General features: G+C 45.6%; 1 protein-coding gene across 8 annotated transcripts in view; it reads left to right on the forward strand.

Moving 5' to 3' along the window:
- The window catches only part of NSD2 (nuclear receptor binding SET domain protein 2), a 110,999-nt gene that overhangs the window by 33,304 nt on the left and 51,948 nt on the right, over positions 1-25,747 (forward strand). For all 8 annotated transcript variants that reach the window (XM_055246221.2, XM_055246224.2, XM_055246225.2 and 5 more), the window contains 3 exons: positions 1,145-1,307; positions 14,591-14,757; positions 15,890-16,372. In XM_055246221.2, coding sequence (XP_055102196.1) covers positions 1,145-1,307; positions 14,591-14,757; positions 15,890-16,372 — 813 coding nt within the window. The remainder of the gene's footprint in view (positions 1-1,144; positions 1,308-14,590; positions 14,758-15,889; positions 16,373-25,747) is intronic.

Genomic DNA, 25,747 nt, shown 5'->3' on the forward strand with positions numbered 1-25,747 from the left:
AGGCTGAGGTGGGAGGATCAAAAAAACATGAAAATGTGTCATGTGGCAGCTCATGCCAGCCCTCACCAGCATGCTTGTGGCAAGGTTTTGGGCTGGCATCTTCAGCTCACAGGTGAGAAAACTGAGGCCTGAGGCAGTGGAACAATCTACCCATGTGTATAGTGCTCTGAGGAGCAAGGCTAGAGATTCACCCTTGGAGGGTTGGGGCCATGCTGCCTGTGCTTGTTTCCACTGGAGAGCAGAACTGTGAGTGGCTTGTGGGGAGGAGTTTTTCTTTGGTGGAATGTTCAGCCTCAGCCTACCCATCATGTTCTAGAAATGGAGAAATTGAGGCTCAGAGAGCCCCAAGGACTCAGATTACATGTAATGGAGCCGAGACTTGCTCCTAGTCCTCTTGGCGCCCTTGCCCTCACCACACTGGGACGGTTCATGTTGGTGACACGTGAGCTGCTGAGAACTGATCGTCAGACATGACTGCGGGCAGGAGTCAGTATGGATTTGGAATTCTGTGAGAATTCCTTTTCGACCAGTTGAATAAAGTACCATTAAAGACCATCTATTAATACTAGGCCAAGGAAATAGATTTATATAAAGATCTTCATAATGTTGAACACCTGCTGTGTGCTATGCACTGTCCTGATCCTTTAGCTGAGACTGAGCGACAAATTTTTTTTTTTTTTTGAAATGGAGTCTTGCCCTGTCGCCCAGGCTGGAGTGCAGTGGCGTGATCTCGGCTCACTGCAAGCTCCACCTCCTGGGTTCACGCCATTCTCCTGCCTCAGCTTCCCAAGTAGCTGGGACTACAGGTGCCCGCCACCATGCCCGGCTAATTTTTTGTATTTTTAGTAGAGATGGGGTTTCACTGTGTTAGCCAGGATGGTCTCGATCTCCTGGCCTCGTGATCTGCCCGCCTCGGCCTCCCTACGTGCTGGGACTACAGGCGTGAGCCACCATGCCTGGCCTAAGAGACAAAATTTTGATGAAACGATGTTGAGGCTATCATCTAAAACACAGCAAGGGAGCACACTCCATTTTTGGGGGTCTGTGTGTATTTGGACATCGTAGCCTGGTGAATCCTTGGTCTTCTGGATACACAGGTAGTGATTGGATGTGTTAGTGTTTGTCTTCTGTTGTTCATTTTCAGATTCCAGCTAAGAAAGAGTCTTGTCCAAACACTGGAAGAGACAAAGACCACCTGTTGAAATACAACGTCGGTGATTTGGTGTGGTCCAAAGTGTCGGGTTACCCTTGGTGGCCTTGCATGGTTTCTGCAGATCCACTCCTTCACAGCTATACCAAACTTAAAGGTATTGTGTTCTTTGGGTTGTTTTTCCAACTTTCTCTTCTGCACTTAATCTTTCTCATCTCCAGGCTTCTTTCTTACTCTAAATAGCCCTGCTGTGGTTCATTTTTGCAGCTTTACATAAAGTTAGTGATTGATTCAAATGTGATGTGTTGCCATTTCTTTTTATATTCAACTCAAATACGTACTTAATCCGATTGAATTAGTGTTAAGGGAGACATGACCTTTGTCTTGTATAATTTCTGTTTTTATGATAGTTTATATTTATTTATTTATTTATTTATTTATTTATTTATTTATTTATTTATTTTTTTGAGATGGAGTCTCGCTCTGTCGCCCAGGCTGGAGTACAGTGGCGCAATCTCGGCTCACTGCAAGCTCCGCCTCCTGGGTTCACGCCATTCTCCTGCCTCAGCCTCTCTGAGTAGCTGGGACTACAGGCGCCCGCCACCACGCCCGGCTAATTTTTTTGTATTTTTAGTAGAGACGGGGTTTCACCGTGGTCTCGATCTCTTGACCTCGTGATCCGCCCACCTCGGCCTCCCAAAGTGCTGGGATTACAAGCGTGAGCCACCGCGTCCGGCCTGTTAGTTTATTATTTAGTTACAATGATTGCTTGTTTCAGGATGATTTGCAGCAAGAGTGTTTTATGCTAAATTTAAGTTGTAAAAATGTCCAAGTGAATTTTATTAGGCCTATGGGAAGATGGAAAACACTGGAAGTGATTAGATAAATTGATTTTTACATGGAGCAGCTGACATAAAATATTAAGAATGTACCGCCAGGCACGGTGGCGCACGCCTGTAATCCCAGCACTTTGGGAGGCCGAGGCAGATGGATCACTTGAGGTCAGGAGTTCAAGACAAGCCTGACCAACATGGTGAAACCCCGTCTCTACTAAAAATACAGAATTAACCGGACGTGGTGGCGCACGCCTGTAATCCCAGCTACTCAGGAGGCTGAGGCAGGGGAATCACTAGAACCCGGGAGGCGGAGGTTGCAGTGAGCCGAGATGGCGCCATTGCACTCTAGTCTGGGCAACAACAGCAAAACTCTGTCTCACACACACACAAAAATAATGTTATATGTCCCTGATACAGAGCAAATAATAGTTGGCTAACCCATAAATGTGTTTTTAGAGGAATAGTAAAAGATAATGTGGTTTGAGGTTTTTCTGAAAGTTCTTCTAGAGTGAAGTTGGAATTTAGTTTGAGCAAGTTGCGATGTGGCGAGTGCGGAGTTAGAACTGAGCAAGTTAGTGTCACCCTGTGATCTGATCTGTGCACCCTCTGGAAGTGTGGCATCTAGAGTCAGGCCAGACCAGGCCAGTGCTCCAGTCCAATATTGCTGACCAGTCAGCCTCTTATGGCCCCTTGGTGGTCCTTGTATACATGTCCCCTTCTGGTCTCTGGCTGGAGGCCTGAGCTCCTGTGGGGGCAGCGTTGCTGCCCTTGCTATGAGCTTATGTCTTTGCACTGCCACCTGCATGGCCAAAACAGGCTTGTCAGCTGGCTGTGGGAGCAGGTGGCTGCTAGGAGTGGGGTACAGAGGTGCCTCCCTGGCAGATGTAGATGTTAGAGGGGCAGGCTGAGGACGAAGAGGCCTCTGCCGAGTCCTGGGTGCCCTTGCTTGAGTCCTGCCGTGGCCTCTTGTCCTGTGCCATGTGTGCTCTGCAGGAGTTGTGGCAGAAGAGCCTATGGCCTGGCTTCAGCTCTGTCTCCATGGAGGACCTTTGGCATCCTTGGCTTGCCAGAATGCAGGGATTCCTTTCCAAGGGGTTGCGGGAACCCCAGGGTGTACCCCAGGGCCTCTAGACTTGGTCAGAATATGAAAAAATAAGTGCTGGTTGAGATAGAAGCTGTCTCCCCTTTGAGGATGGACCTTCAACCTCTGCAGCCCGAGTGCAGGCACACATGGGTGTGTGTGAGGGGCTGCTAATTCTTTCTCTGCTTTTTTTTTTTTTTTTTTTTTTGAGACGGAGTCTCTCTCTGTCACCCAGCCTGGAGTGCAGTGGCGCGATCTCGGCTCACTGCAAGCTCCGCCTTCCGGGTTCACGCCATTCTCCTGCCTCAGCCTCCCGAGTAGCTGGGACTACAGGCGCCTGCCACCACGCCCGGCTAATTTTTTGTGTGTGTGTTTTTAGTAGAGACGGGGTTTCACCGTGTTAGCCAGGATGGTCTTGATCTCCTGACCTTGTGATCCGCCTGCCTCGGCCTCTCAAAGTGCTGGGATTACAGGCATGAGCCACCACGCCCGGCCTCTTTCTCTGCTTTCTAAAACCAGGCACAGTCTCCACACAGCAAACCTTGTGACTCCCATGTCATTTGTCTGTGTGGCACACAAGCAGCTCTTACTGATTTCCTTTTTAGTGTCTGGGGATATTTACTTATTTATATGATGCCATCTTTAGCTTTTAGCCTCTCATGCGTATGAAACTGAAGTAGTGTTTTGAAAGTCTCCTTGTTCTTCCTATTAGGGTTTATTACTTTTAATTTCTTCTTTTTTTGGGGATGGAGTCTTGCTCCATCATCCAGACTGGAGTGCAGTGGCACAATCTTAGCTCACTGCAACCTCTGCCTTCTGGGCTCAGGTGATCCTTCCATCTCAGCCTCCCGAGTAGCTGGGACTACAGGTGCGTGCCACCACACTTGGCTAATTTTTGTATTTTTTTGTAGAGATGGGGTTTTGCCATGTTTCCAGTTGGTCTCAAACTCCTGGGCTCCAGTGATCCACTTGCCTGGGCCTCCCAAAGTGCTGGGATTACAGGCATGAGCCACAGTGCTGCAACCCCACTTTAATATCATTGCATCTTTCCTCTGCCTTGGAGTTAAGTAATTCCTGTAGTCTACAACAGCTTCTCTGACATTCAGATATACTGCCATCTTTACTTATCTCTCTTTTTTTTTTTGAGACACAGTTTCATTCTGTCTCCCAGGCTAGAGTGCACTGGTGCAATCTCAGCTCACTGCAACCTCTGCTTCCTGGTTTCAAGGAATTCTTGTGTCTCAGCCTCCTGATTAGCTGGGATTACAGGTGTGCGCCACTACGCCTGGCTAATTTTTGTATTTTTAGTAGAGATGGGGTTTCACCATATTGGCCAGGCTGGTCTCAAACTCCTGACCTCAAGTGATCTGCCCACCTCGGACTCCCAAAGTGCTGGGATTACAGGCGTAAGCCACCGTGCCTGGCCTCATCTCTCTTTCTTTGCTTGACTCCTGGACCTTGCACTGTGGCTAAGTGCTTTCACTCTTGTGCTTATGGCACTGTCGTGTTACTCTCTGCAGTTGAGACTGGGACTCAGGAATCAGCCTGCCAGGGTCTGGTTCAGCTGGCTGATCTTGATAATGAACTTAATCTTGCTAAGCTTCAGTTTCCCTGTGTATGAAAATGAGGAAGATGAAACCATCACCTTCATGGAAAGGTCTTAATGCAGTGACCACCGGATGCTTGTATTAGCAATTGTTATTATCCTCCCTTTTACTTTTAAAACCCGAGTTTTTATTGTATCAATCCCCATTCCCCTGGTTTCTTCTATAGCTGCTTCCTGAAAACCTTCCTGTTTGACCAGTTATTAACCCTGCAGCCACCTAGTGTTTGGTTAATTTTAATAGTTTTGTATCTGTTTTTAAGTGTTTTCATGTCCTCAGGTATTCCCTCAGTTTTCAAAACATAATGCCAAATGGGTATACTTGGATTCTAGCTTTTGTGTGTATGTGTGAAATATTTGATCTATTTTTTTATCTATTTTAAAAACTTTCAAGTCAAAGTAAAACAGCACAGCAGACACCTATCCCCTCGTCTAGATTCTCCACCTTGAAACATCTTGTTCTACCTGTTGAATCTCTCTCTTTTTTTTTTTTTTTTTTTTGAGACGGGGTCTCACTCTGTTGCCAGGTTGGAGTGCAGTGGCATGATTTTGGCTCACTGCAACCTCTGCCTCCCGGGTTCAAGCAATTCTCCTGCCTCAGCCTCCCGAGTAGGTGGGACTACAGGTGCACGCCACCACACCCAGCTAATTTTTATATTTTTAGTACAGATGGGGTTTCACTATGTTGGCTAGGATGATCTTGATCTCTTGACCTCGTGATCCACCTGCCTTGGCCTCCCAGTGGGATTACAGGCATGAGTCACTGTGCCTAGCCTCCGTCTCTTTTGTTGCATGATGGCTGGTAGCTGTCGTGGCACTGTTACCCCCAAATACGTCAGAACAAGGACAGTTTCCTTATTGACTCAGCACCCAGCCACATTTTGGGAAACATCACATCAGTAACAAGATCTGTTATTGTGCTAAAAGCAGGTAGAGGGGCATGTCCCCAGCAGGCCCCGTACCTGCCTTTTTCTGTATTTTGGGGTTGAGATGCATACTTTTCATCTGGTGGTTGTGCCTCTTTAGCTTCCGCTAGTCTAGAACAGCACTCCCAATCCCCAGTTCCTCATGACTGCTTTAGCTTTCTCATGATCAGACCTAGGTCACAAAGGCCAGGTTGGATCTCAAAGTTGGAACCTTGAAAGGTAGCTTAGGCCCTTTGCTAAAGATCTGTATGCAGAAGAAGGGAGTGTCCTGCACCAGCCTAGGCTGGGCAGTGGCCTGCGTCACCTCAGCAGTCTGCTTCTCTAGGAATTATTGTGGGATGTAGAGTAGGAGGTACAAGCAAACCTCCTTCAGAAGACTGACAATATACTTTTTTTTTTTTTTTTTTTGTGAAGACATTAGAGTATAAAAGATACTGTACATTTGAAAAGCAGTTCAGAAGGAGTCAAGCCTGGGTAGGTAGATACCCTCCAACTGAAAGGAGATTCAGATAATCTTAAAAGGGGTCAAAGGAAGTGAGCAGAACAAAGAGAAGTGAGGGAAGGACAGAGTGCTAGTCAGACCACATCAGGAGGAGCTTATGTGTCAGCTGACCCACCCCTGGTAGGTGATGGCCACCAGAGCTCTCTGTGGAAAGGCACAGGTCCCCATTGTCACTTATGAGGGACCTGTGGGCTGTGTTTGTAGTCTGTCCTAACAGTGTAGCTTTTGTTGTTGTTGTTGTTTTGAGATGGGGTCTTGGCTCTGTTGCTCTGTCCAGGCTAGAGTACAGTGGCACAATCATAGCTCACTCCAGGCTCAAACTCCTGGGCTCAGGTGATCTTCCTCCTGCCTTGGCCTCCCAAATTGTTGGGATTGCAAGTGTGAGCCACCATACCTGTCCCCAACAGCCACAGCTTTAGCAGTCCTTGATGATTCATCATGGACTTGTTAAATGGTAACTGGCTATTATTGCACTTTCTACCTTTTAGCTGTCATTTTTCTGCAAAAATGAGCTCCCCTCTTAAAAAGAAAAACGAGTTATGTATTTTAGTCCTTATTTTCTTAAATCCTCACATTGTCCCAAATTTGACCAGTGGGAGTTCTATTAAGTTCCTTTAAGTTGTATGCCTTTGACATGTCCCTGTCAGCCCTTGAGCACCTCTTTTACATTCTGGTACAACAAGATGTTCCAGGTTCATCTTGTAGTTTTTCCCACCCGTCCCCCAACCCTAGCATCAGCCATTTCTCAGAGAAGGCCTAGGTTCTTTGAGTACGGAATGGTATGTAGGAGCCCAGGTCTGGTCGCTAGTTGTGTTCATTGCTCCGGGAGACAGAGTTTGCAAGGGAAACTCTGTGTGCAGTAGGTCTTCAAGCAGTGCTGAGCCCTTGCTCCAAGTGGAGCTCTTGGGTCCATTTTTGATTCTCCAACACTTGGCCTGCAGCACCCCATGATGAGAATGAGACAGTGAGTGGTGAGTGTCGTTTTGGAAGGACAGGGATGTGAAGAAGAGATAGCTCCTGCCATGGAGTGGGCTGAGCATGGGTCCTGTGAAGCCGGTACTTTTATATTTTTCTACCCTCTATTCCTATCCTTTTTTTTTTGTTTTTTCTTTTCCTGGAGATGGAGTGTTGCTCACTCGTCCAGGCTGGAGTACAGTGGTGTGATCTCGGCTCACTGCAACCTCCACTTCCCAGATTCAAGCGATTCTCCTATCTCAGCCTCCCGAGTAGCTGGGATTACAGGTGCACACCACTATGCCCAGCTAATTTTTGTATTTTTAGTAGAGCTGGGGTTTCACCATGTTGTCCAGGCTGGTCTCAAACTCCTGACCTTGTGATCCGCCCGACTCAGCCTCCCAAAGTGCTGTGATTACAGGCGTGAGCCACCGCGCCCAGCCCCCGTTTAAAAAAAATTTTTAGCCGGGCGCGGTGGCTCAAGCCTGTAATCCCAGCACTTTGGGAGGCCGAGGCGGGCGGATCACGAGGTCAGGAGATAGAGACCATCCTGGCTAACACGGTGAAACCCTGTCTCTACTAAAAATACAAAAAATTAGCCGGGCGTGTTGGCGGGCGCCTGTAGTCCCAGCTACTCGGGAGGCTGAGGCAGGAGAATGGCCTGAACCCGGGAGGCGGAGCTTGCAGTGAGCCGAGATCGCGCCACTGCACTCCAGCCTGGGTGACACAGCAAGACTCCGTCTCAAAAAAAAAAAAAAAAAAAAAAAAAAAATTTTTTATTTATCATGCTTGGGATTTATGGACCAGTTTGAATCTGTGTATCTTAGTAATATACTTAAATTTTGAAAACTGAAGTATAATATACATGCAAAAATGAACATAACTCATAAGCTATAGCTCAACCTAGATTCCTTTGGAAATCTTAAGTTAATGAAAGTCTTAATAGCATTTTTGTAATTTGCAGCAGCATAGCCTGTGTTAGCTAGTATTTACCAGGGTACCTAGGTGGACTAGCAGCTTTTAGGCTCAACCTTTTTTTTTTCGAGACAGAGTCTTTCTCTGTCACCCAAGCTGGAGTGCAGTGGCACAATCTCAGCTCACTGCAACCTCTGCCTCCCAGGTTCAAGTGATTCTCCTGCCTCAGCCTCCCGAGTAGCTGGCACTACAGGCGTGTGTCACCACACCCGGCTAATTTTGTATTTTTGCTAGAGATGGGGTTTCACCATATTGGCCAGGCTGGTCGAGGCTCAACCTTTTAAGTTGGAAACAGAAGATAACTATATGTTTTAGATATTACACTCACTGGTCTCTTTAGATAACTGTGGTCTGGAATCAAGTAATTTTCTGTTGTGGAGATTTTTGTTGTCACCTTTTCTGTGTTATGGAAGGGAATGTTAGGAATTAACCCTCATTGCTTTATATAGGAAAAAAATGCTTTTCTAAAAATATTGCAGGTAATCTGGCTTTCTCATGTCTTGTGCTATTTGATGGTATTATCTTCTTACTGATTTGTTTCTTGCTTGTTCTATTACTTGCTGAGAGATGTGTTAAAATCTCCCATGGGATTGTGGATGTGCTGTTTTTCTACTTGTAGTTCTGGCAGTTTCTGCTTTACCTATTTTGGGGCTCTGATGCCCTCCAGAGACTGAACTGGGAAACTCAGGCATGGTCATGCTTGTCCTTTGTTTCCCAGGGAGCTCTGTGGTCTCATGTCCTTGTGACTTTGCTCCTGTGCTCCATTCTTGGCTTCTGCAGACACCTGGCCTTGTCTGCATCTTTATGGCTTCTCTTCCCTCCCTGGAGCTTTATCTCTGAGGCAGCCCTGTCTCTTGGTGGGGTTCATTTTGCATGCATGGAACTTAACAGGCTTTACGAAATCTGGAGAGAAACTCTGGCTTCGTTGAGCCCAGAGAGTCACAAACTACCTGTAGTCTAATGTGATAGGGAAAAAGGAACATAGTACAAAATTAGGTACCAGGACTGTTAGTAGAAGCCGGGTCTCTTCGAAGGGGATGTAGGTGGGGAAGTCAGTGACATGCATTTTTATACAGATGGTGATTAATGAACATCAGAAATTGCATAGGAAGAGGGCCAGGTGCAGTGGCTCATGCCTGTAATCCCAGAACTTTGGGAGGCCAAGGCAGGTGGATGACTTGAGGTCAGGAGTTTGAGACCAGCCTGGCCAACATGATGAAACCCTGTTTCTGCTAACAGTACAAAAATTAGCTGGGTGTGGTCCCAGGCGCCTGTAATCCCAGCTCCTGGGGAGGCTGAGGCATGATAATTGCTTGAGCTCAGGAGGCAGAGGTTGCAGTGACCCGAGATTGCACTACTGCACTCCAGCCTGTGCGACAGAGCGAGACTCCATCTCAAAAAAAAAAAAGAAATTGCATAGGAAGGGAGGATTACTAATACATAGTACTGGGACAACTGGTTAATTATTGGTAAAATAAAAACAGTGAGATATTCACCTCTCCACTCGGACCAAAAGATAGTTCATATGGATTAAAAAAACCCATAAAAATAGTAGAAAATTTGGTTATGTTATCCAATTTCTAGATAGGAAAGAACTTCAGAATGTTACACTCATTTATTTTACAAACTTGGGATCAGATTACAATAATCTCTTCTGCTTTTTTTCCCACCTGACATGTAAGGAGCATTTATCTGTGTCATTATTTATAAACATGGTTTAATTTTATATTATGTGTACTGTTACAGGTTTTCTTTATTATAAAAATGCTATAACATACCTGTATTCATTTTCATTACTAAGAAAAGTTCTTACAAAGTTTTAAAGTAATGGAAGAAGTCACAAATCCCTTGACATATCCTTGAATCTTAGGTATTTTCAAATCAAAGAAGTTTGAACACTTAAAAACAAGTCAAATTGTACTGAAAGATTAATAGTGAAAAATCATCCCCTGCCTTCCTCTCTCCTCCCCAGAGGTAATTATTTTTATCTCTTTCGACATTTTCTTCTAATTCTAATACTTTGATTTCTCATGTAGACATTTTCTGTTAACTTTCTATCATGGAAAATGAAGATTGAACTCTTCAGCCATTTTCTATTTCTTTTCCCCCATTCTCCCCATATAATTAAGTCACTATTTGTAATAAATGAAAAATAAGCGTTTACATAATTTTGACTATGTAAATATCATTCAGTGAAAAACCAAGTTGTGTTCTGTAATTGCATTTTCTTTCTTGTAAAACCTTTTGTTTTCCTTGGAATTAATTACTGCCTTTCTTTTGAAATCATACACTATGTTGTCCATACAGGCTTAATTTTTTTCAGGTATTTGTCTCCTCATCCTTAAAACTCATCCTTATTATGAAGTTAGTTTCTCCTATTTATATATTTATATAGTTATTTTTTCTCCTTAAGAAAAATGAAAACCTGGGTTTGAGTCCCATCTTCCCTTTCTGCTCTTTGGAACTCATCTTTTAACCCTCTTTCCTTACTAAGATTTTCTTTCTTTGTAAAAAAGTTCTTTTCTCTCATCTTTTCTTCCCTTGGAGCTCTCTCCTAGAATCTTCCTTTTTCCTGCTTGAATCTGGTTTGCTAGCACTCTTAACCTTTTGCACTGCAGTAAGCTTGGACTTTCTTTAAGCTGCTTTCCCTATTTACATTGTTTTGGGTAGTTCTGTGTGGGTGGCAAGCCGCCGAGGTGCCAAGGCAAGAGACTGAAGGCACAGGCTGTTCCAGTATAATAAAGAAAATACTTAAAATAAGAATAGTTATATTAGACATAGAATATAGACATGATTATGAATATTATTAATGATTAGTTTGTAGCATTACTCTTTATTCCAATATTATAACAATCTCTGTTCTACAATTATAATCTAGGAAAAACCAGGTCATACAGAGATAGGAGCTGAAGGGACACGGTGAGAAGTGACCAGAAGATGAGTGTGAGCCCTCTGTCATGCCCGGACAGGGCCACTAGAGGGCTTCTTGGTCTAGCGGTAGCGCCAGTGCCTGGGAAGGCACCTGTTACTTCGCAGACCAGGAAAGGGAGTCTCCCTTTCCATGGGGGAGTTAGAGAAGACTCTGCTCCACCACCTCTTGTGGAAGGCCTGACATCAGTCAAGCCCACCCGCAGCCGTCCGGAGGCCTAACCGTCTCCTTGTGATGCTGTGCTTCAGCAGTGACACTCCTGGTCCACTTTCATGTTCTGCCCTGTACACCTGGCTCTGCCTTCTAGATAGCAGTAGCAGAATTAGTGAGAATATTAAAGTCTTTGATCTCTCTGAGAAATACATAGAAGAAATAATGTAAGCTGTCCCCTCTCTCTCTCTGCCTCGGCTACCAAACAGGGACGGGCCCCCTGTCTGGTGGACACGTGACTTGCTTGACCTTACCTATCATTGGAGATGACTCACACTCCTTACCCTGCCCCCTTGCCTTGTATACAATAAATAACAGCGCAGCCAGACATTCAGGGCCACTACTGGTCTCCGCATCTTGGTGGTAGTGGTCCCCTGTGCCCAGCTGTCTTTTCTTCGATATCTTTGTCTTGTGTCTTTATTTCTACGATCTGTTGTCTCCGCACACGAGAAGAAAAACCCACAGGCCCTGTAGGGCTGGTCCCTATAGTTCTATGCTGTGTTCTTTCTTGGTTAAGTTCTCTTTTTTCCTGGAGGCTATTTTTGGTATCTTAAGACAGTTTGTATGGGAAGTAAATTTGAGTCCTTGCAGTTCAGAGTATGCTACTTTTGTTTTTTTTGAGATAGAGTCTTGCTTTGTCGCCCAGGCTGGAGTTCAGTGGCGGGATCTCAGCTTGCTGCAACCTCTGCCACTTGGGTTCAAGTGATTCTCGTGCTTCAGCCTCCTGAGTAGCTGGGACTACAGGTGTGTGCCACCCTGCCCAGCTCGTTTTTGTATTTTTAGTAGGGATGGGGTTTTGCTATGTCGGCCAGGCTGGTCTCGAACTTCTGACCTCAAGTATTCCACCCGTCTTGGCCTCCTAAAGTGCTGAGATTACATGCGTGAGCCACTGCGCCCAGCCCAGAGTATGCTACTTCTTTTTTGAGATGGAGCCTTGCTCTGTTGCCAGGCTGGAGTGCAGTGGCACGATCTTGGCTCATTGCAGTCTCCACCTCCCGGGTTCAAGTAATTCTCCCGCCTCAGCCTCCCGAGTAGCTGGGACTACAGGCACACACCACCGTGCCTGGCTAATTTTTTGTGTTTTAGTAGAGACAGGGTTTCACCATGTTGGCCAGGCTGGTCTCAAACTCCTGATCTGAGGTGATCTGCCCACCTTGGCCTCCCAAAGTGCTGGGATTACAGGCGTGAGCCACTGTGCCTGGCCCAGAGTATGCTACTTTTCTGTCTTCACACCTGATTGATGGTTTGACTGGGTATAGAATTTTATGTTGAGAAGAATTCCCTTAGGAATTTTGAAGGTATTACTCCATTTCCTTCTAGCATCCAGAGTTTTTGGCCATTCTTCACATAATTTGCTATTCTTCACATACCTTTCTATTCTATTTCTTGTTCCATTAACTTGGAGGCTGGCCTTTCACCCAACCCCCAGCAGCTTGAATTTCAGCAGGGTGTGCCCTGCTGTGGATGTTGCAGTGGGACACTTAGGACTGTTTTAGTTGGAGACTTGATTTTGGGTTTATTCTTGGAGCTTCCCTGCTTCTCCAGAAAGCCTATTATTTGGGTATCAAACCTCCTAGATTGATCTTACAGGTTGCTATGGAAATAGGTATTTTTCATCTTTTTTTCTTCTTTCTAGGAGATTTCTTATCTTCCAAGCTTTCTTGTTGAATTTTATTTTCTTTGTTTTTGAGATGGAGTCTGGCTCTGTCACCCGGGCTGGAGTGCAGTGGCACAGTCTCGGCTCACTGCAAGCTCCGCCTCCCGGGTTCACGCCATTCTCCTGCCTCAGCCTCCTGAGTAGCTGGGACTACAGGCGCCCACCACCACGCCCGGCTAATTTTTGTATTTTTAGTAGAGACGGGGTTTCACCATGTTGGCCAGGATGGTCTCGATCTCTTGACCTCGTGATCCGCCTGCCTCGGCCTCTCAAAGTGCTGGGGTTATAGACTTGAGCCACTGCGCCCGCCCTGAATTTTATTTTCATAGTTGTATTTTAGAATTTCAAATACCTCTTTGTTTTTCTGTGTTCTCTTTTCATAGCACACAGGGTTTCTCTGTTGGGTATCTTCTCTTCCCTTGCCTTATGTCTGTGGCCCTGCAGAGGGCCATTCATTTCTGTGTGTTTTGGATTCATTCATACTGGATGCTTCCCTGGGTCCAGGGGTTCCTTGGTGCTGGGCTCGTGTTTAAGAGCACAGCAGTTAGAGCTGCCTGCAACCATGGGTGGGGAGGCTTGGTTATCCACCCTCCTTTGTGTTAGAGGGTCTGATTGGACATTGGCCACTTAATTGGGGGAATCTCCAAAAGACTCACTGGAGAGGTTTTTCCTCTGGAGCACTTCAGGTCTTCAGGAAATATCCTTTGATTCATCTGGGCCAATGTGCTGCATGAGGGGACAGGGAGTGGTAACTGCCCCCACCTTGTGCCAGGGAGATCCCCCTCCCTCCTCTCACCTGGCACAGAGATCTGACCTTTTAACCTGCTTACCTGTATTCACCTTCTCATATGACTTCAGTGGAATCTGGTACCTCCTCTCTTGGATTTTGGGCCTGTCTCTTTCTTTCCTCATCCCCCTGGCTGCACTGTGGGACGTGGCTTCTTCCTCTCAGATAAGAGTAAGAGTAGTGGGCATCTGTGGGGTTACTGTGTGGTCTGAGCTGCTCTCTGAGGCCACTGTTGCTCCTGTCACCCTAGCACTGTGAGATAGGGGGGTAGTTAGCTGGTAGGTAGCAGGGCTGGGATTTGAACCCAGGTTGTGTGATACCAGTATATTGCCTCCTTCACTGCCGCACTCACTCCTTTCTTGCAGATGTCCTCTTGTCTTATTTGGTATCTTTTTAAGAGGGAATAAAGGAGTGCATTTAGTCAGCTAGCTAGCTTTTTTCTTTTTTTTTTTTTTCTTTCTTTTTTTGTTTTTGAGACAGGGTCTGGCTCTGTCACCCAGGCTGGAGAGCAGTGGCATGATCTTGGCTCATTGCAACATCTGCCTCCCAGGCTCACGCCATCCTCTCACCTGAGCCTCCCGAGTAGCTGGGACTACAGGTGCACACCACCACACCCGGCTAATTTTTGCATTTTTCATAGAGACGGGCTTTTGCCATGTTGCCCAGGCTGGTCTCGAAATCCTGAGCTCAATCTCCCCGCCTCGGTCTCCCAAAGTGGCAGGATTACAGGCTTGAGGGACCGCGCCTGGCCTGGTTGGCTTTCTTTCCCATTCAATTTTGAACCTTATCTGAGTCTCTTGTAAGTTAATTAGTTTCCTTCTTTGGCATGTGGCATGGAAGGGATGAGAAGTATAGAATTTGTTTTGAGGTTAACAGGCTTAGACAACACCAAGGAAAACAACTGCAAAATAGCAGTAGATTTGACTCATTTCATCCCAGATTCTAACTTTCATTCTCTAACATTTTATTTTAAAAACTAGGTCAGAAAAAGAGTGCACGCCAGTATCACGTACAGTTCTTTGGTGACGCCCCAGAAAGAGCTTGGATATTTGAGAAGAGCCTCGTAGCTTTTGAAGGAGAAGGACAGTTTGAGAAATTATGCCAGGAAAGTGCCAAGCAGGCACCCACGAAAGCTGAGAAAATTAAGGTGATAGATGACCCTTCAGTTTACTTTTAGACCAGAAATTTAATTTTTATTCTTTAAGTTAACTTATTTTTGTTTTGAACTTATACTTGCTCGAAATATTGTAATGGCTTAACAATCTCTTTCGTTGTTGACTTTTGCCCAAGAATGCCGTGTTACAATATGATAAAGTTTTTTAGAGACACAACTTATTTTTTTTTGCTCATTTGATGACTCTCAGAGATAACTTGTTTTAGAATTTATATATACATATATATGTACATATATATGTGTATATATATACACACACACACACACACACACACACAGAGGGATTATATTAATGTAACGTGATAGGAATTGATTTCTGGTTTAAAGAAACAATAAAGGTATTATGTTGGGCTGAATTCTAAAATAGGTTTTTATAATTTTTTTATTTCTATTATTTTTTTTAATTTGAGATGGAGTTTCACTCTTGTCGCCCAGGCTGGAGTGTAATGGCATGATCTTGGCTCATTGCGTCCTCTGCCCCCCCGGGTTCAAGCGATTCTCCTGCCTCAGCGTCCCAAGTAGCTGGAATTACAGGTGCCTGCCACCACGCCTGGCTAATTTTTGTATTTTTAGTAGATACAGGGTTTCACCAGGTTGGTCAGACTGGTCTTGAACTCCTGACCTCAGGTGATGTGTCTGCCTCGGCCTCCACAGGTGCTGGGATTACAGGCGGGAACCACCACGCTGGCCAAGTTTTTTATTTCTAAAATTATGTGAAAATGTAAAAGTATTCTTTTCTTTTTTTTTTTTTTTTTTTGAGACAGGGTCTTGCTCTGTCACCCCAGGCTAGAGTGCAGTGGCGTGGTCTCAGGTTACTGCATCCGCCGCCTCACAGTTCAAGTGATTCTCATGTCTCAGCCTCCCTAGTAGCTGGGACCACAGGCATGCACTACCATGCCTGGCTTATCTTTTGTATTTTAGTAGAGATGGGGTTTGGCCATGTTGGCCAGGCTGGTCTTAAACTCCTGGCCTCAGGTGATCCATCTGCCTTGACATCCCTAAGTGCTGGGATTATAGGCATGAATCATGTGCCTAGGAAAAGTAGTTAATTTTTATGTTTGTGTAATGAAACTTAGTGTCTCTTTTTTTTTTTTTTTTTTCCCAGCTGTTGAAACCAATTTCAGGGAAATTGAGGGCCCAGTGGGAAATGGGCATTGTTCAAGCAGAAGAAGCTGCAAGCATGTCAGTGGAGGAGCGGAAAGCCAAGTTCACCTTTCTCTATGTGGGGGACCAGCTTCATCTCAACCCTCAAGTAGCCAAGGAGGCTGGCATTGCCACAGAGTCTTTGGGAGAAATGGCAGAATCCTCAGGAGTCAGCGAAGAAGCTGCTGAAAACCCCAAGTCTGTGAGAGAAGAGTGCATTCCCATGAAGAGAAGGCGGAGGGCCAAACTCTGTAGCTCTGCAGAGACCCTGGAGAGTCACCCCGACATAGGGAAGAGTACCCCTCAAAAAACGGCAGAGGCTGACCCCAGAAGAGGAGTAGGGTCTCCTCCTGGGAGGAAGAAGACCACAGTCTCCATGCCACGAAGCAGGAAGGGAGATGCAGCATCCCAGTTTTTGGTCTTCTGTCAAAAACACAGGGATGAGGTCAGTACTAAGTTGTGTTTCATGCTAGCAAGTTTCAGAATTTGAGGAACATCCCTTCAGTGCAGAATCATCTGTTTCTCAGCATTATCAGGAGAATCTAACGTGAGCGTTGCATAGATTTTAGATCTAATAAATAAGTATTATTAGAGAACAGCCATTCTGACCCTTGAGGGAAAAGATACTTGACTTGCACTCTGGGTTCCTAAAATATCCCTCCTAATGTAGATAAGAAGATACCGAGAACAGGTCAGGCACAGTGGCTCATGCCTGTAATCTCAGTACTTTGGGAGGCCAAGGCAGGAGGATTGCTTCAGCTCAGGAGTTTGAGACCAGCCTGGGCAACATGGTGAAACCCCATCTCTACAAAAATTAGCTGGGTGTGGTGGCACATGCCTGTAGTCCCAGCTGCTTGGGAGACTGAGGTAGGAGGATCCCTTGAGTCCTGGAGGCAGGAGGATCCCTTGAGTCCTGAAGGTGGAGTTTGCAGTGAGTCATGATGGCATCACTACACTGTAGCCTGGGTGACAACAGAGCGAGACTGTGTCTCAAAAAAAAAAAAACTAGCACAGAGGGAAGTGGGTCTCATCAGGCTGCGCTTTACTTGAAGCATGTGGCCATGTCCTTAATGTGTGACTCCAGGTTAGCATTTTCTCCAGCAGTCTGTTCTGAAGCTTCCAGTGCAGGGTATGCTCATCTATAAAGCTCATTGTGTCCACTGGCACTGAGGGTGTTGATTTATTTCCCTGACATTTAAAAGGGTAGCAATGTGATTAAGACATTTATATAATTTTCTTAATTGTTTTCATAAAATATACAGTCTGTTAGTACATAATAAAGGCTGTAAAGAACTGAAGGAGTTGGGTTTTCCACTTCCCACTTTTGGTTATGTTACTTGGAGTGGATCATAGTCTCGTGCTTAAAAGGCTTTAAATGTTCATTTTAATTTTATTTCCATAGGAATTTTCCATTCAGTAGTCTAAATCTATGTGGTGATTAAAGGTATCAAAAACAATAGTGTCGGCCAGGCACAGTGGCTCACACCTGTAATCCCATCACTTTGGGAAGCTGAGGTGGGTGGATCACGAGGTCAGGAGTTTGAGACCATCCTGGCCAACATGGTGAAACCCCATCTCTACTAAAAATACAGAAAAAATCAGCTGGGCATGGTGATGCGTGCCTGTAATCTCAGCTTCTCAGGAGGCTGAGGCAGGAAAATTACTTGAACCAGGGAGTCGGAGGTTGCAGTGAGCCGAGATTGTGCCACTGCACTCCAGCCTGGTGACAGAATGAGACTCCGTCTCAAAAAAAAAAAAAAAAAAAAAAAGTCTGTCTTCAAAAAATTTTCCATGAATCTTTAACCAGCATGTATTTTGTGGCAGGCAGCATGGCACAATAAGGAGCCATGAGTAGTTCAGGCAGAGATGCATAAATGGGTGACTGGGTATTCTAAGAAATCTACTGGACATGATTTTTTTGTCCCTATATGGGATCTGGAAATTCTGCCAGAGAAAGGCATTTAAGTGATGCCTTCAAGAGTAACCCATGGCTGGGTGTGGTGGCTCCCGCCTGTAATCCCAGCACATTGGGAGGCTAAGGTGGGCGGATCACCTGAGGTTAGGAGTTTGAGGCTAGCCTGGCTTACATGGTGAAACCCTGTCTCTACTAACAATACAAAAATTAGCTGAGCATGGTGGTGTGCGCTTGTAATCCCAGCTACTCAGGAGGCTGAGGCAGGAGAATCACTTGAACTGGGAGGCAGAGGCCATAGTGAGCTGAAATCATGCCACTGCACTCCAGCCTGGGTAATCTGTAGGGCTTTTCTCAGGAATGCAAGGGTAGTTTGATGTTAGAAAGCTATTATTGTGACTTACTGTGTAATGCTCATCTCTGTAGAGGGAGAAAAGGCATTTGATAAAATTCATTGCTTTTTTAAATTAAGTAAACACCTTGTATTTATGGGGTATATGTGATATTTGGTACATGTATTAAAGTTCATTGCTTTTTCTCCTTGGGAGGTTGAGGTGGGAGGATTGCTTGAGCCCAGGAGTTTTGAGATTACAGTGAGCTGTGATTGTGCCACAGCTTTCTAGCTTAGCTGACAGAGTGAGACTCTGTCTTATAAAAAGAAAAGAAAGGCCGAGTGTGGCAGCTCACATCTGTCATCCCAGCACTTTGGGAGGGTGAGGCAGGAGGACTGCTTGAGCCCAGGAGTTTGAGACCAGCCTGAGCAACATGAAACGCTGTCTCAAAAAAAAAATTTTTTTTTTTAATTAGCCAGATGTGATGGCATGTGCCTGTAGTCTCAACTACTCAGGAGGTTGAGGCAAGAGGATTGCTCGAGTCCAGAAGTTTAAGGCTGTGGTGAACCATGATCATGCCATTGCACTCTAGTCTGGGCCACAGAGTGAGACCCTGTCTTAAACAAAAAAATTATTGCTTATTGATAAAAGATTAGTAAACCAGGAATAAAAGGAAACTTCCTAAATCTGTTTAAGGATATGTATCAGAAGCTTTCATCAAGGATATTACTGATGAAACTTTAGAAGCATTCTCTTTAGGCCAGGCATGGTGGCTCACACCTGTAATCCCAGCACTTGGGAGGCTGAGGCGAGTAGATCACTTGAGGTCAGGAATTCAAGACCAGCCTGGTCAACATGGTAAAACCCCATCTCTACCAAAATTATAAAAAATAAGCTAGGCGTGGTGGCGTGTGCCTGTACTTCCAGCTATTTGGGAGGCTGAGGCAGGCGAATTGCTTGAACCCAAGAGGCGGAGGTTGCAGTGCGCCAAGATCATACCACTGCACTCCAGCCTGGCGACAGAGCGAGACTCCGTCTCAAAGAAAAAAAAAAAGCATTCTCTTTAAAATCATGAACGAGGGCCAGGCACAATGGCTCGTATCTGTAATCCTAGCATTTTGGGAGGCCAAGACAGGTGGATCAATGAAGGTTGGGAGTTCGAGACCAGCATGGCCAACGTGGTGAAACCCCGTCTCTATTAAAAATACAAAATTTTACCAGCTGTGGCGAGTGCCTGTAATCCCAGCTACTCAAGAGGTTGAGAAAGGAGAATCGGTTGAACCTGAGAGACAGAGGTTGCAGCGAGTCAAAATCACACCACTGCACTCCAGCCTAGGCGACACAGCAAGACTCTGTCTCAAAAAAAAAAAAAAAAAAAAAGAATGAGACAGGAAACCATTTTTCACCATTTAATAAACGTTGTGCTGAAAATAGTAGCCAGTATTAGGCCGGGCGCGGTGGCTCACGCCTGTAATCCCAACACTTTGGAGGCCGAGGTGGGTGGATTACTTGAGGTCAGGAGTTTGAGACCAGCCTGGCCAACATGGTGAAACCCCATCTCTACTAGAAATAAAAAAATTAGCCAGGCGTGGTGATGCGCGCCTGTAATCCCAGCTACTCAGGAGGCCAAGGCAAGAGAATTGCTGGAACCTGGAGGCAGAGGTTGCCATGAGCTGAGATCACACTACTGCACTGCAGCCTAGACAATAGAATGAGTCTTCGTCTCCAAGAAAATACTAGCCAGTATGATAAAGGAATAAATAAAGCTGTCATTGCTTGCAGAAGTCTATGTAGAAAACTCGAGAATGTACAGAAAATCTTTTAGAATTAATAGAGTTCACCAAAATTGGTGGATATAAAATTAACATACAAGTGCAGCATCAAAGAGGAAATGTAATGTTAAAAAAGATACCATTGATAATAGAAACGAAAATTTCAGGTACTGCGGAATCAATATTATGAAATATGCATGTAACTTTAGAGAAAAATAACTGATATTTTCGCAGATTCCAATAAAGATATATATATATAGGAAGATTCAACCTTCTGAAGTTGTCAGTTCTCCCTTTAATAATCTATAAATTCAGTATAATTCTAATAAAACTTCCAACAGGAATTTCTTTACCCTTTGTAAGTGGATGCTGATGTGGCCACATTTGAAGAGAGGCTTGGCCTGAGGACTTGCTCTACCAGATAGGAAATTATCTTATTTAAAATAGCAGTATTTGGCCAGGTGCGGTGGCTTACGCCTGTAATCCCAGCACTTTGGGAGGCCAAGGCAGTCAGATCACCGGAGGTCAGGAGCTCCAGACTAGCTTGGCCAACATGATGAAACCTTATCTCTACTAAAAATATAGAAATTAGTTGGGCATGGTGGCAGGCACCTGTAATCCCAGCTACTCGGGAAGCTGAGGCGGGAGAATTGCTTGAACCTGATAGGCGGAGGTTGCAGTGAGCTGGGATTGTGCCATTGTACTCCAGCCTGGGTGACAGAGCAAGACTCTGTCCCATAAAAAATAAAATAGCACTGTTCACGCAGGGCAGTGATATGGCCCAAGACGGGGCCCAGAACAGGCTCTTGAGCATGTGGACATGGATGGGAAAGGGCTGCAGGCCAGTTGGGTGGGATGTCTGCACTGGACATGGTGCTGGGACCACTGGTGATTTATGAACTTGGCCAGCATGGGAGAGGAGCTTTGTCACCATGGGAGAGGGAAGGATTTCTTAAATAAGCCAAACTAATAACAGGCTATAAAGGCTATGAAACTATGTATGTTAAAATGAAAATCTAGGCCAGGCATGGTGACTCACACCTGTAATCCCAGTACTTTGGGAGGCTGAAGCGGGAGGATTGCTTGAGCCACTGCACCACTTCAGCCTGGGTGACAGAGACCCTGGCTCAAAAAAAAAAAAAAATTCTTATGTGTCAAGGACACCATCAACACAGTGAAAGGACAAATTCTGTAAAGAGCTGAAACAATTCTGAAGGAGAACGGCGAGTTTCTTGGAGAGCCAGTAAGTGCATGAATAGATGCTGCTCAACTGCGGCCATGCCCAGGGAGCTGTATGTTACGATCCTGGTGGGATGGTCCTTCACAGTCATCAGGTGAGCAGACATCAAACTCAGAACAGCCAGGGATTGAGAAGATGAGCAACAGTGGGACTCCTCGTACAATGCTGGTGAAACATCATTTATTACACCTGTTTTGAGAGAAATTTGGCAATATCTAGTGAAATTGAAGATGTGCTTTTTTTTCTCTTACAGTTTTACTCCTAGATATTTACCCTAGAATAATTTTGTCCTTGCACCCAAAGAGAGACCACAGTGTCCAAAACCAAAAAATAACCAAGTGACAGACTATGGTATGTTCCTACAGTGTAACTACACATCAATTAAAGTGAACTCATTGGATGTCAAAGAAGAAACAAATTGCTGAAGGGTATGCAGATTCTATCACTTGTGTAAAGTTTGAAAAGGGCCACATACCCACAATTGAGTTTAACTTATCCCTTTCTCTGTGTCCATCTAAAAAGTGTAAGTGGGCAGCTGTGAAGGTATGTGCCTCTCTTCAGGAGCCAAGAGATCTAACCAGGGAGGAGCCATTAACACCTGGTGGAGTAGCTGTGGTCGTTGGATATAAAATGATACAAAGCAGGCAAGGCGCAAGGTGGGAGGATCACTTGAAGCCAGGAGTTTGAGACCAGCCTGGGCAACATAGCAAGATCTTATCTCTATCAAAAGTAAAAATAAAATAAAATGGTATAAAGCACTCAGCAATGTGTGGACAGCCACCATTTCAGGCATGTTTGGAGAGGGTGCAGTGGCAAGCTCTGAATGGATACTCCAGTGTTTGATAGCTAGGCCTGCGCGGGGTTGGTGAGGTGCTGTATGCTCTTGGGCCCTGGAAGCAGGGTAAGGTGGTGTCGGGTGAGGACCGCCCCGTCAGCCACTCTGGCATGTTGCTTGGCTGTGTCTCCACAACCCGTTCACTAGTTTGGAATTGTGAAAAAAAAAAGTGGGTACCTGAGAATTAAAGCCACTGTCCAAAGACCACCCTGTTGGCTTTTTGGGACCCAAACTGATCTCAGATGGTCCTTCTAGTGCTAAGAAATGTGCCAAAAATGAAAGTCTGGATTGGCACTATACTAAAAGTAATATAAAACCAAACTGAAGGTGTACAGTTAAAACTGAGATCTGGGCAGAGTGCAGCAGTGGCTCACACCTATAATCCCAGCACGTTGGGAGGCCGAGGAGGGCAGGCTGCTTGGGGTTGGTAGTTTGAGAACAGCCTGGGCAACACAGACTCCCATCTCTACAAAAAAAAAAAAAAAAAAAAAAAAAACAACCAAGAAAATTAACGGGGCATGATGGTGCAGACGTGTAGTTTCGGTTACTCAGGAAGCTGAGGTGGGAGGGACCACTTGAGCCTGGAAGGTCGAGGCTGCCGCGAGCCATCATTGCGCCACTGCACTCCAGTTTGGATGACACAGCAAGACCCTGTCAAAGCAAAAACTACAAAAAATTGAGCTCTGTGTTAATGTCCGACATTCTGCCCTGCCCACTCCTGGTTCCTGATGTAAGGCCCATGGGGCCTCCCTTCCCTCCACTGGACTCTGGCTGGGTGGTTTTGAGGAATTTTCTATTATCAGAAAAGCGATGACTATTAGGATGCTCTTTAACCGTTCTGTAATAAGCAATTCTAAACTTGAGGAAGCTCCTCCCTGCTTCCATCTGTAACCTAGGTCTTTCTACATTGTTTTTTCTTTTTCGGGAGTGCTGGTGCACACAAGGATGGTTTTTGTTGGGTCGTCAGTTAACCAATGGCCAACCCTTGAGGGATAGAGTCAGGTGGAGCTTCCCTGCTGCTTTCTGGACCTTCCTTTTCTAGGGTCCCTAGATGGGAAGTCTGACTTCAGGACTTTTTGTTGCCACTTGCTGACTCTTTAGAGGTCATTTTCTTTTTCTTTTTCTTTCTTTCTTTTTTTTCTTTTTGAGATGGAGTTTTGCTTTGTCACCCAGGCTGGAGTGCGAAGGCGCCACCTCGGCCCACTGCAGCCTCCTCCTCCAGGGTTCAAGCGATTCTCCTGCCTCAGCCTCCTGAGTTGCTGAGACGACAGGCACATGCCACCACGTCTGGCTAATTTTTGTATTTTTAGTAGAGATGGGGTTTCATTATGTTGGCCAGGCTGGTCTTGAACTGCTGACCTCAGGTGATCCACCCGCCTTGGTCTCCCAAAGTCCTGGGATTACAGGCCTGAGCCACTGCACCCAGCCTAGAGGTCACTTTCTAGCTTCCTTTCTCCCTACTAGTGAAGAAATATACTTCTTTATATATATATAAATATTTTTTGTTTTTGAGACAGGGTCTTACTCTGTCGCCTAGGCTGGAGTACAGTGGTGCAATCATGGCTTGCCACAGCCCTGACCTCCCTAGGCTCAGGTGATTCTCCCACCTCAGCCTCCCTAGTAGCTGGGACTATAGCCATGTGCCACCACGCCTGGCTAACTTTTCTGTTTTTTATAGGGATGAGGTCTTGCCATGTTGCCCAATCTGGACTCAAACTCCTGGCCTTAAGTGATCCTCCTACCTCAGCCTCCCACAGTACTGGGATTACAGGCATGAGCCAGTGCACCTGGCCGGCTCCAGTATGAGCAGCATTTTCACTAGCAGGCTTTTTTGGCCTGATTTTTTTTTTTTTTTTTTTTTTTTTGAGACGTAGTCTCACACTGTTGCCAGGCTGGAGTGCAGAGGCATGATCTTGGCTCGCTGCAACCTCCGTCTCCCAGGTTCAAACGCTTCTCCTGACTCAGCCTCCTGAGTAGCTGGGATTACAGGTGCCCACCACCACGCCCAGCTAATTTTTGTATTTTTAGTAGAGACAGAGTTTCACCATGTTGGCCAGGCTGGTCTCAAACTCCTGACCTTGTGATCTGCCCGCCTCGGCCTCCCAAAGTGCTGCCATTACAGGTGTGAGCCACTGTGCCTGGTTTGGCTTGAATTTTAAAATTATTTTATTTTATTTTTGAGACAGGGTCTCACTCTGTTGCCCAGGCTGGATTGCAGTGGTGCAATCACAGCTCACTGCAATCTCTGCCTTCCGGGTTCAGGCAATCCTCCTTCCTCAGCCTCCCTAGTAGCTGGGACTACTGGTGCACGCCACCACACGCAGCTGATTGTTGTATTTTTAGTAGAGACAGGGTTTCACCATATTGGCTAGGCTGGTCTCAAACACCTGACCTCAGGTGATCTGCCCTCCTTGGCCTCCCTAAGTGCTGGGATTACAGGTGTGAGCCACTGCACCGGCCTGAGTTTTTAATTTTTAAAGCCTTTTCTACCTTTCCTGATCCTAATTTTTACACATCCATTAGATTGGAACCAGTGCTTTATGTCTCAGTTCTTTTTACATGCCTTGGTATTAGTTATCTATTGTTGCATAACATGTTACTTCAAAACTTAGTGGCTTAAAACAACAGCATGCATTTACTGTCTCATAGTTTGTGTGGGCCAGGAATTTGGTAACCGCTTAGCTTAGTGGTTCTGCCTTAGGGTCTCTTGAAGTTGCATTTAAGATGTTACCTGGGGCTACATCATTCTAAGGTTTGACTGATGTTGGAGGATCTGCTTCCAGGGTACCTCCCCTCACTCATGCTGCTGGCAGGAGGCCTTGGTTCTTCACCATGTGGCCCTCTCCACAGGGCTGCTGGTGTGTCCTCACAATATGATGGGGGCTGGCTTTCTCAAGAGCAAGTGATCCAAGAAAGAGCAAGGTGGATATCTTTTATGCCCTACACTTGGAGTCATATGCAACCATTTCTGCACTGTGTTATTGACTACACCGTAAGCAGTAGTGGGGGCTTGAGCTCCAGGAGGCAGGGCTCACGGAGGGATGGGGGGTCGTCTTGGAGAATGGATACCTAAGCATTCTTCGCTGAAGCCTGAAAGCAAAAGGAAACTCTAAAAAGATGTTGGGGGGAGCACGGTGCAGTGCCTCACACCTGATTTCCAGCACTTTGGGAGGCCATAGCGGGCAGATCACTTGAGGTCAGGAGTTCGAGACCAGCCTGGCCCACATGGTGAAACCCCCATCTCTACTAAAAATACAAAAATTAGCCAGGTGCGGTGGCGCATGCCTATAATCCCAGCTACTCAGGAGGCTAAGGTGGGAGAATCGCTTGAACCCAGGAGGCAGAGGTTGCAGTGAGCTGAGATCACTTCACTGCACTCCAGCCTGGGCCACAATGAGACTCTTATCTCAAAAAAACAAACAAACAAAACGTGTAGGGAGCAAGTAGAATGAAGGAGGGGCGTGTAATCTGAAGACTAATTTGTAGAGTCTCCAGTTATGTTGGCAGTGTTTTAGTCAGTTGTGGGATTGTGGAAATTTGGTTTTCCATGTTTTTTTGGTACGTTTTAAATTTTTATTTATTTTTGAGACAGAATCTTACTCTGTTTCCCAGGCTGGAATGCAGTGGTGCAATCATAGGTCACTGCAGCCCTGAATTCCTAGGCTGCAGTGATGCTTCCACCTCCACTTCCCAAGTAGCTGTGACTACAGGCACTTGCCACCATACCTA

This window comes from Symphalangus syndactylus, chromosome 16, assembly GCF_028878055.3.
Source record: "Symphalangus syndactylus isolate Jambi chromosome 16, NHGRI_mSymSyn1-v2.1_pri, whole genome shotgun sequence".
NCBI lineage: Eukaryota > Metazoa > Chordata > Mammalia > Primates > Hylobatidae > Symphalangus > Symphalangus syndactylus.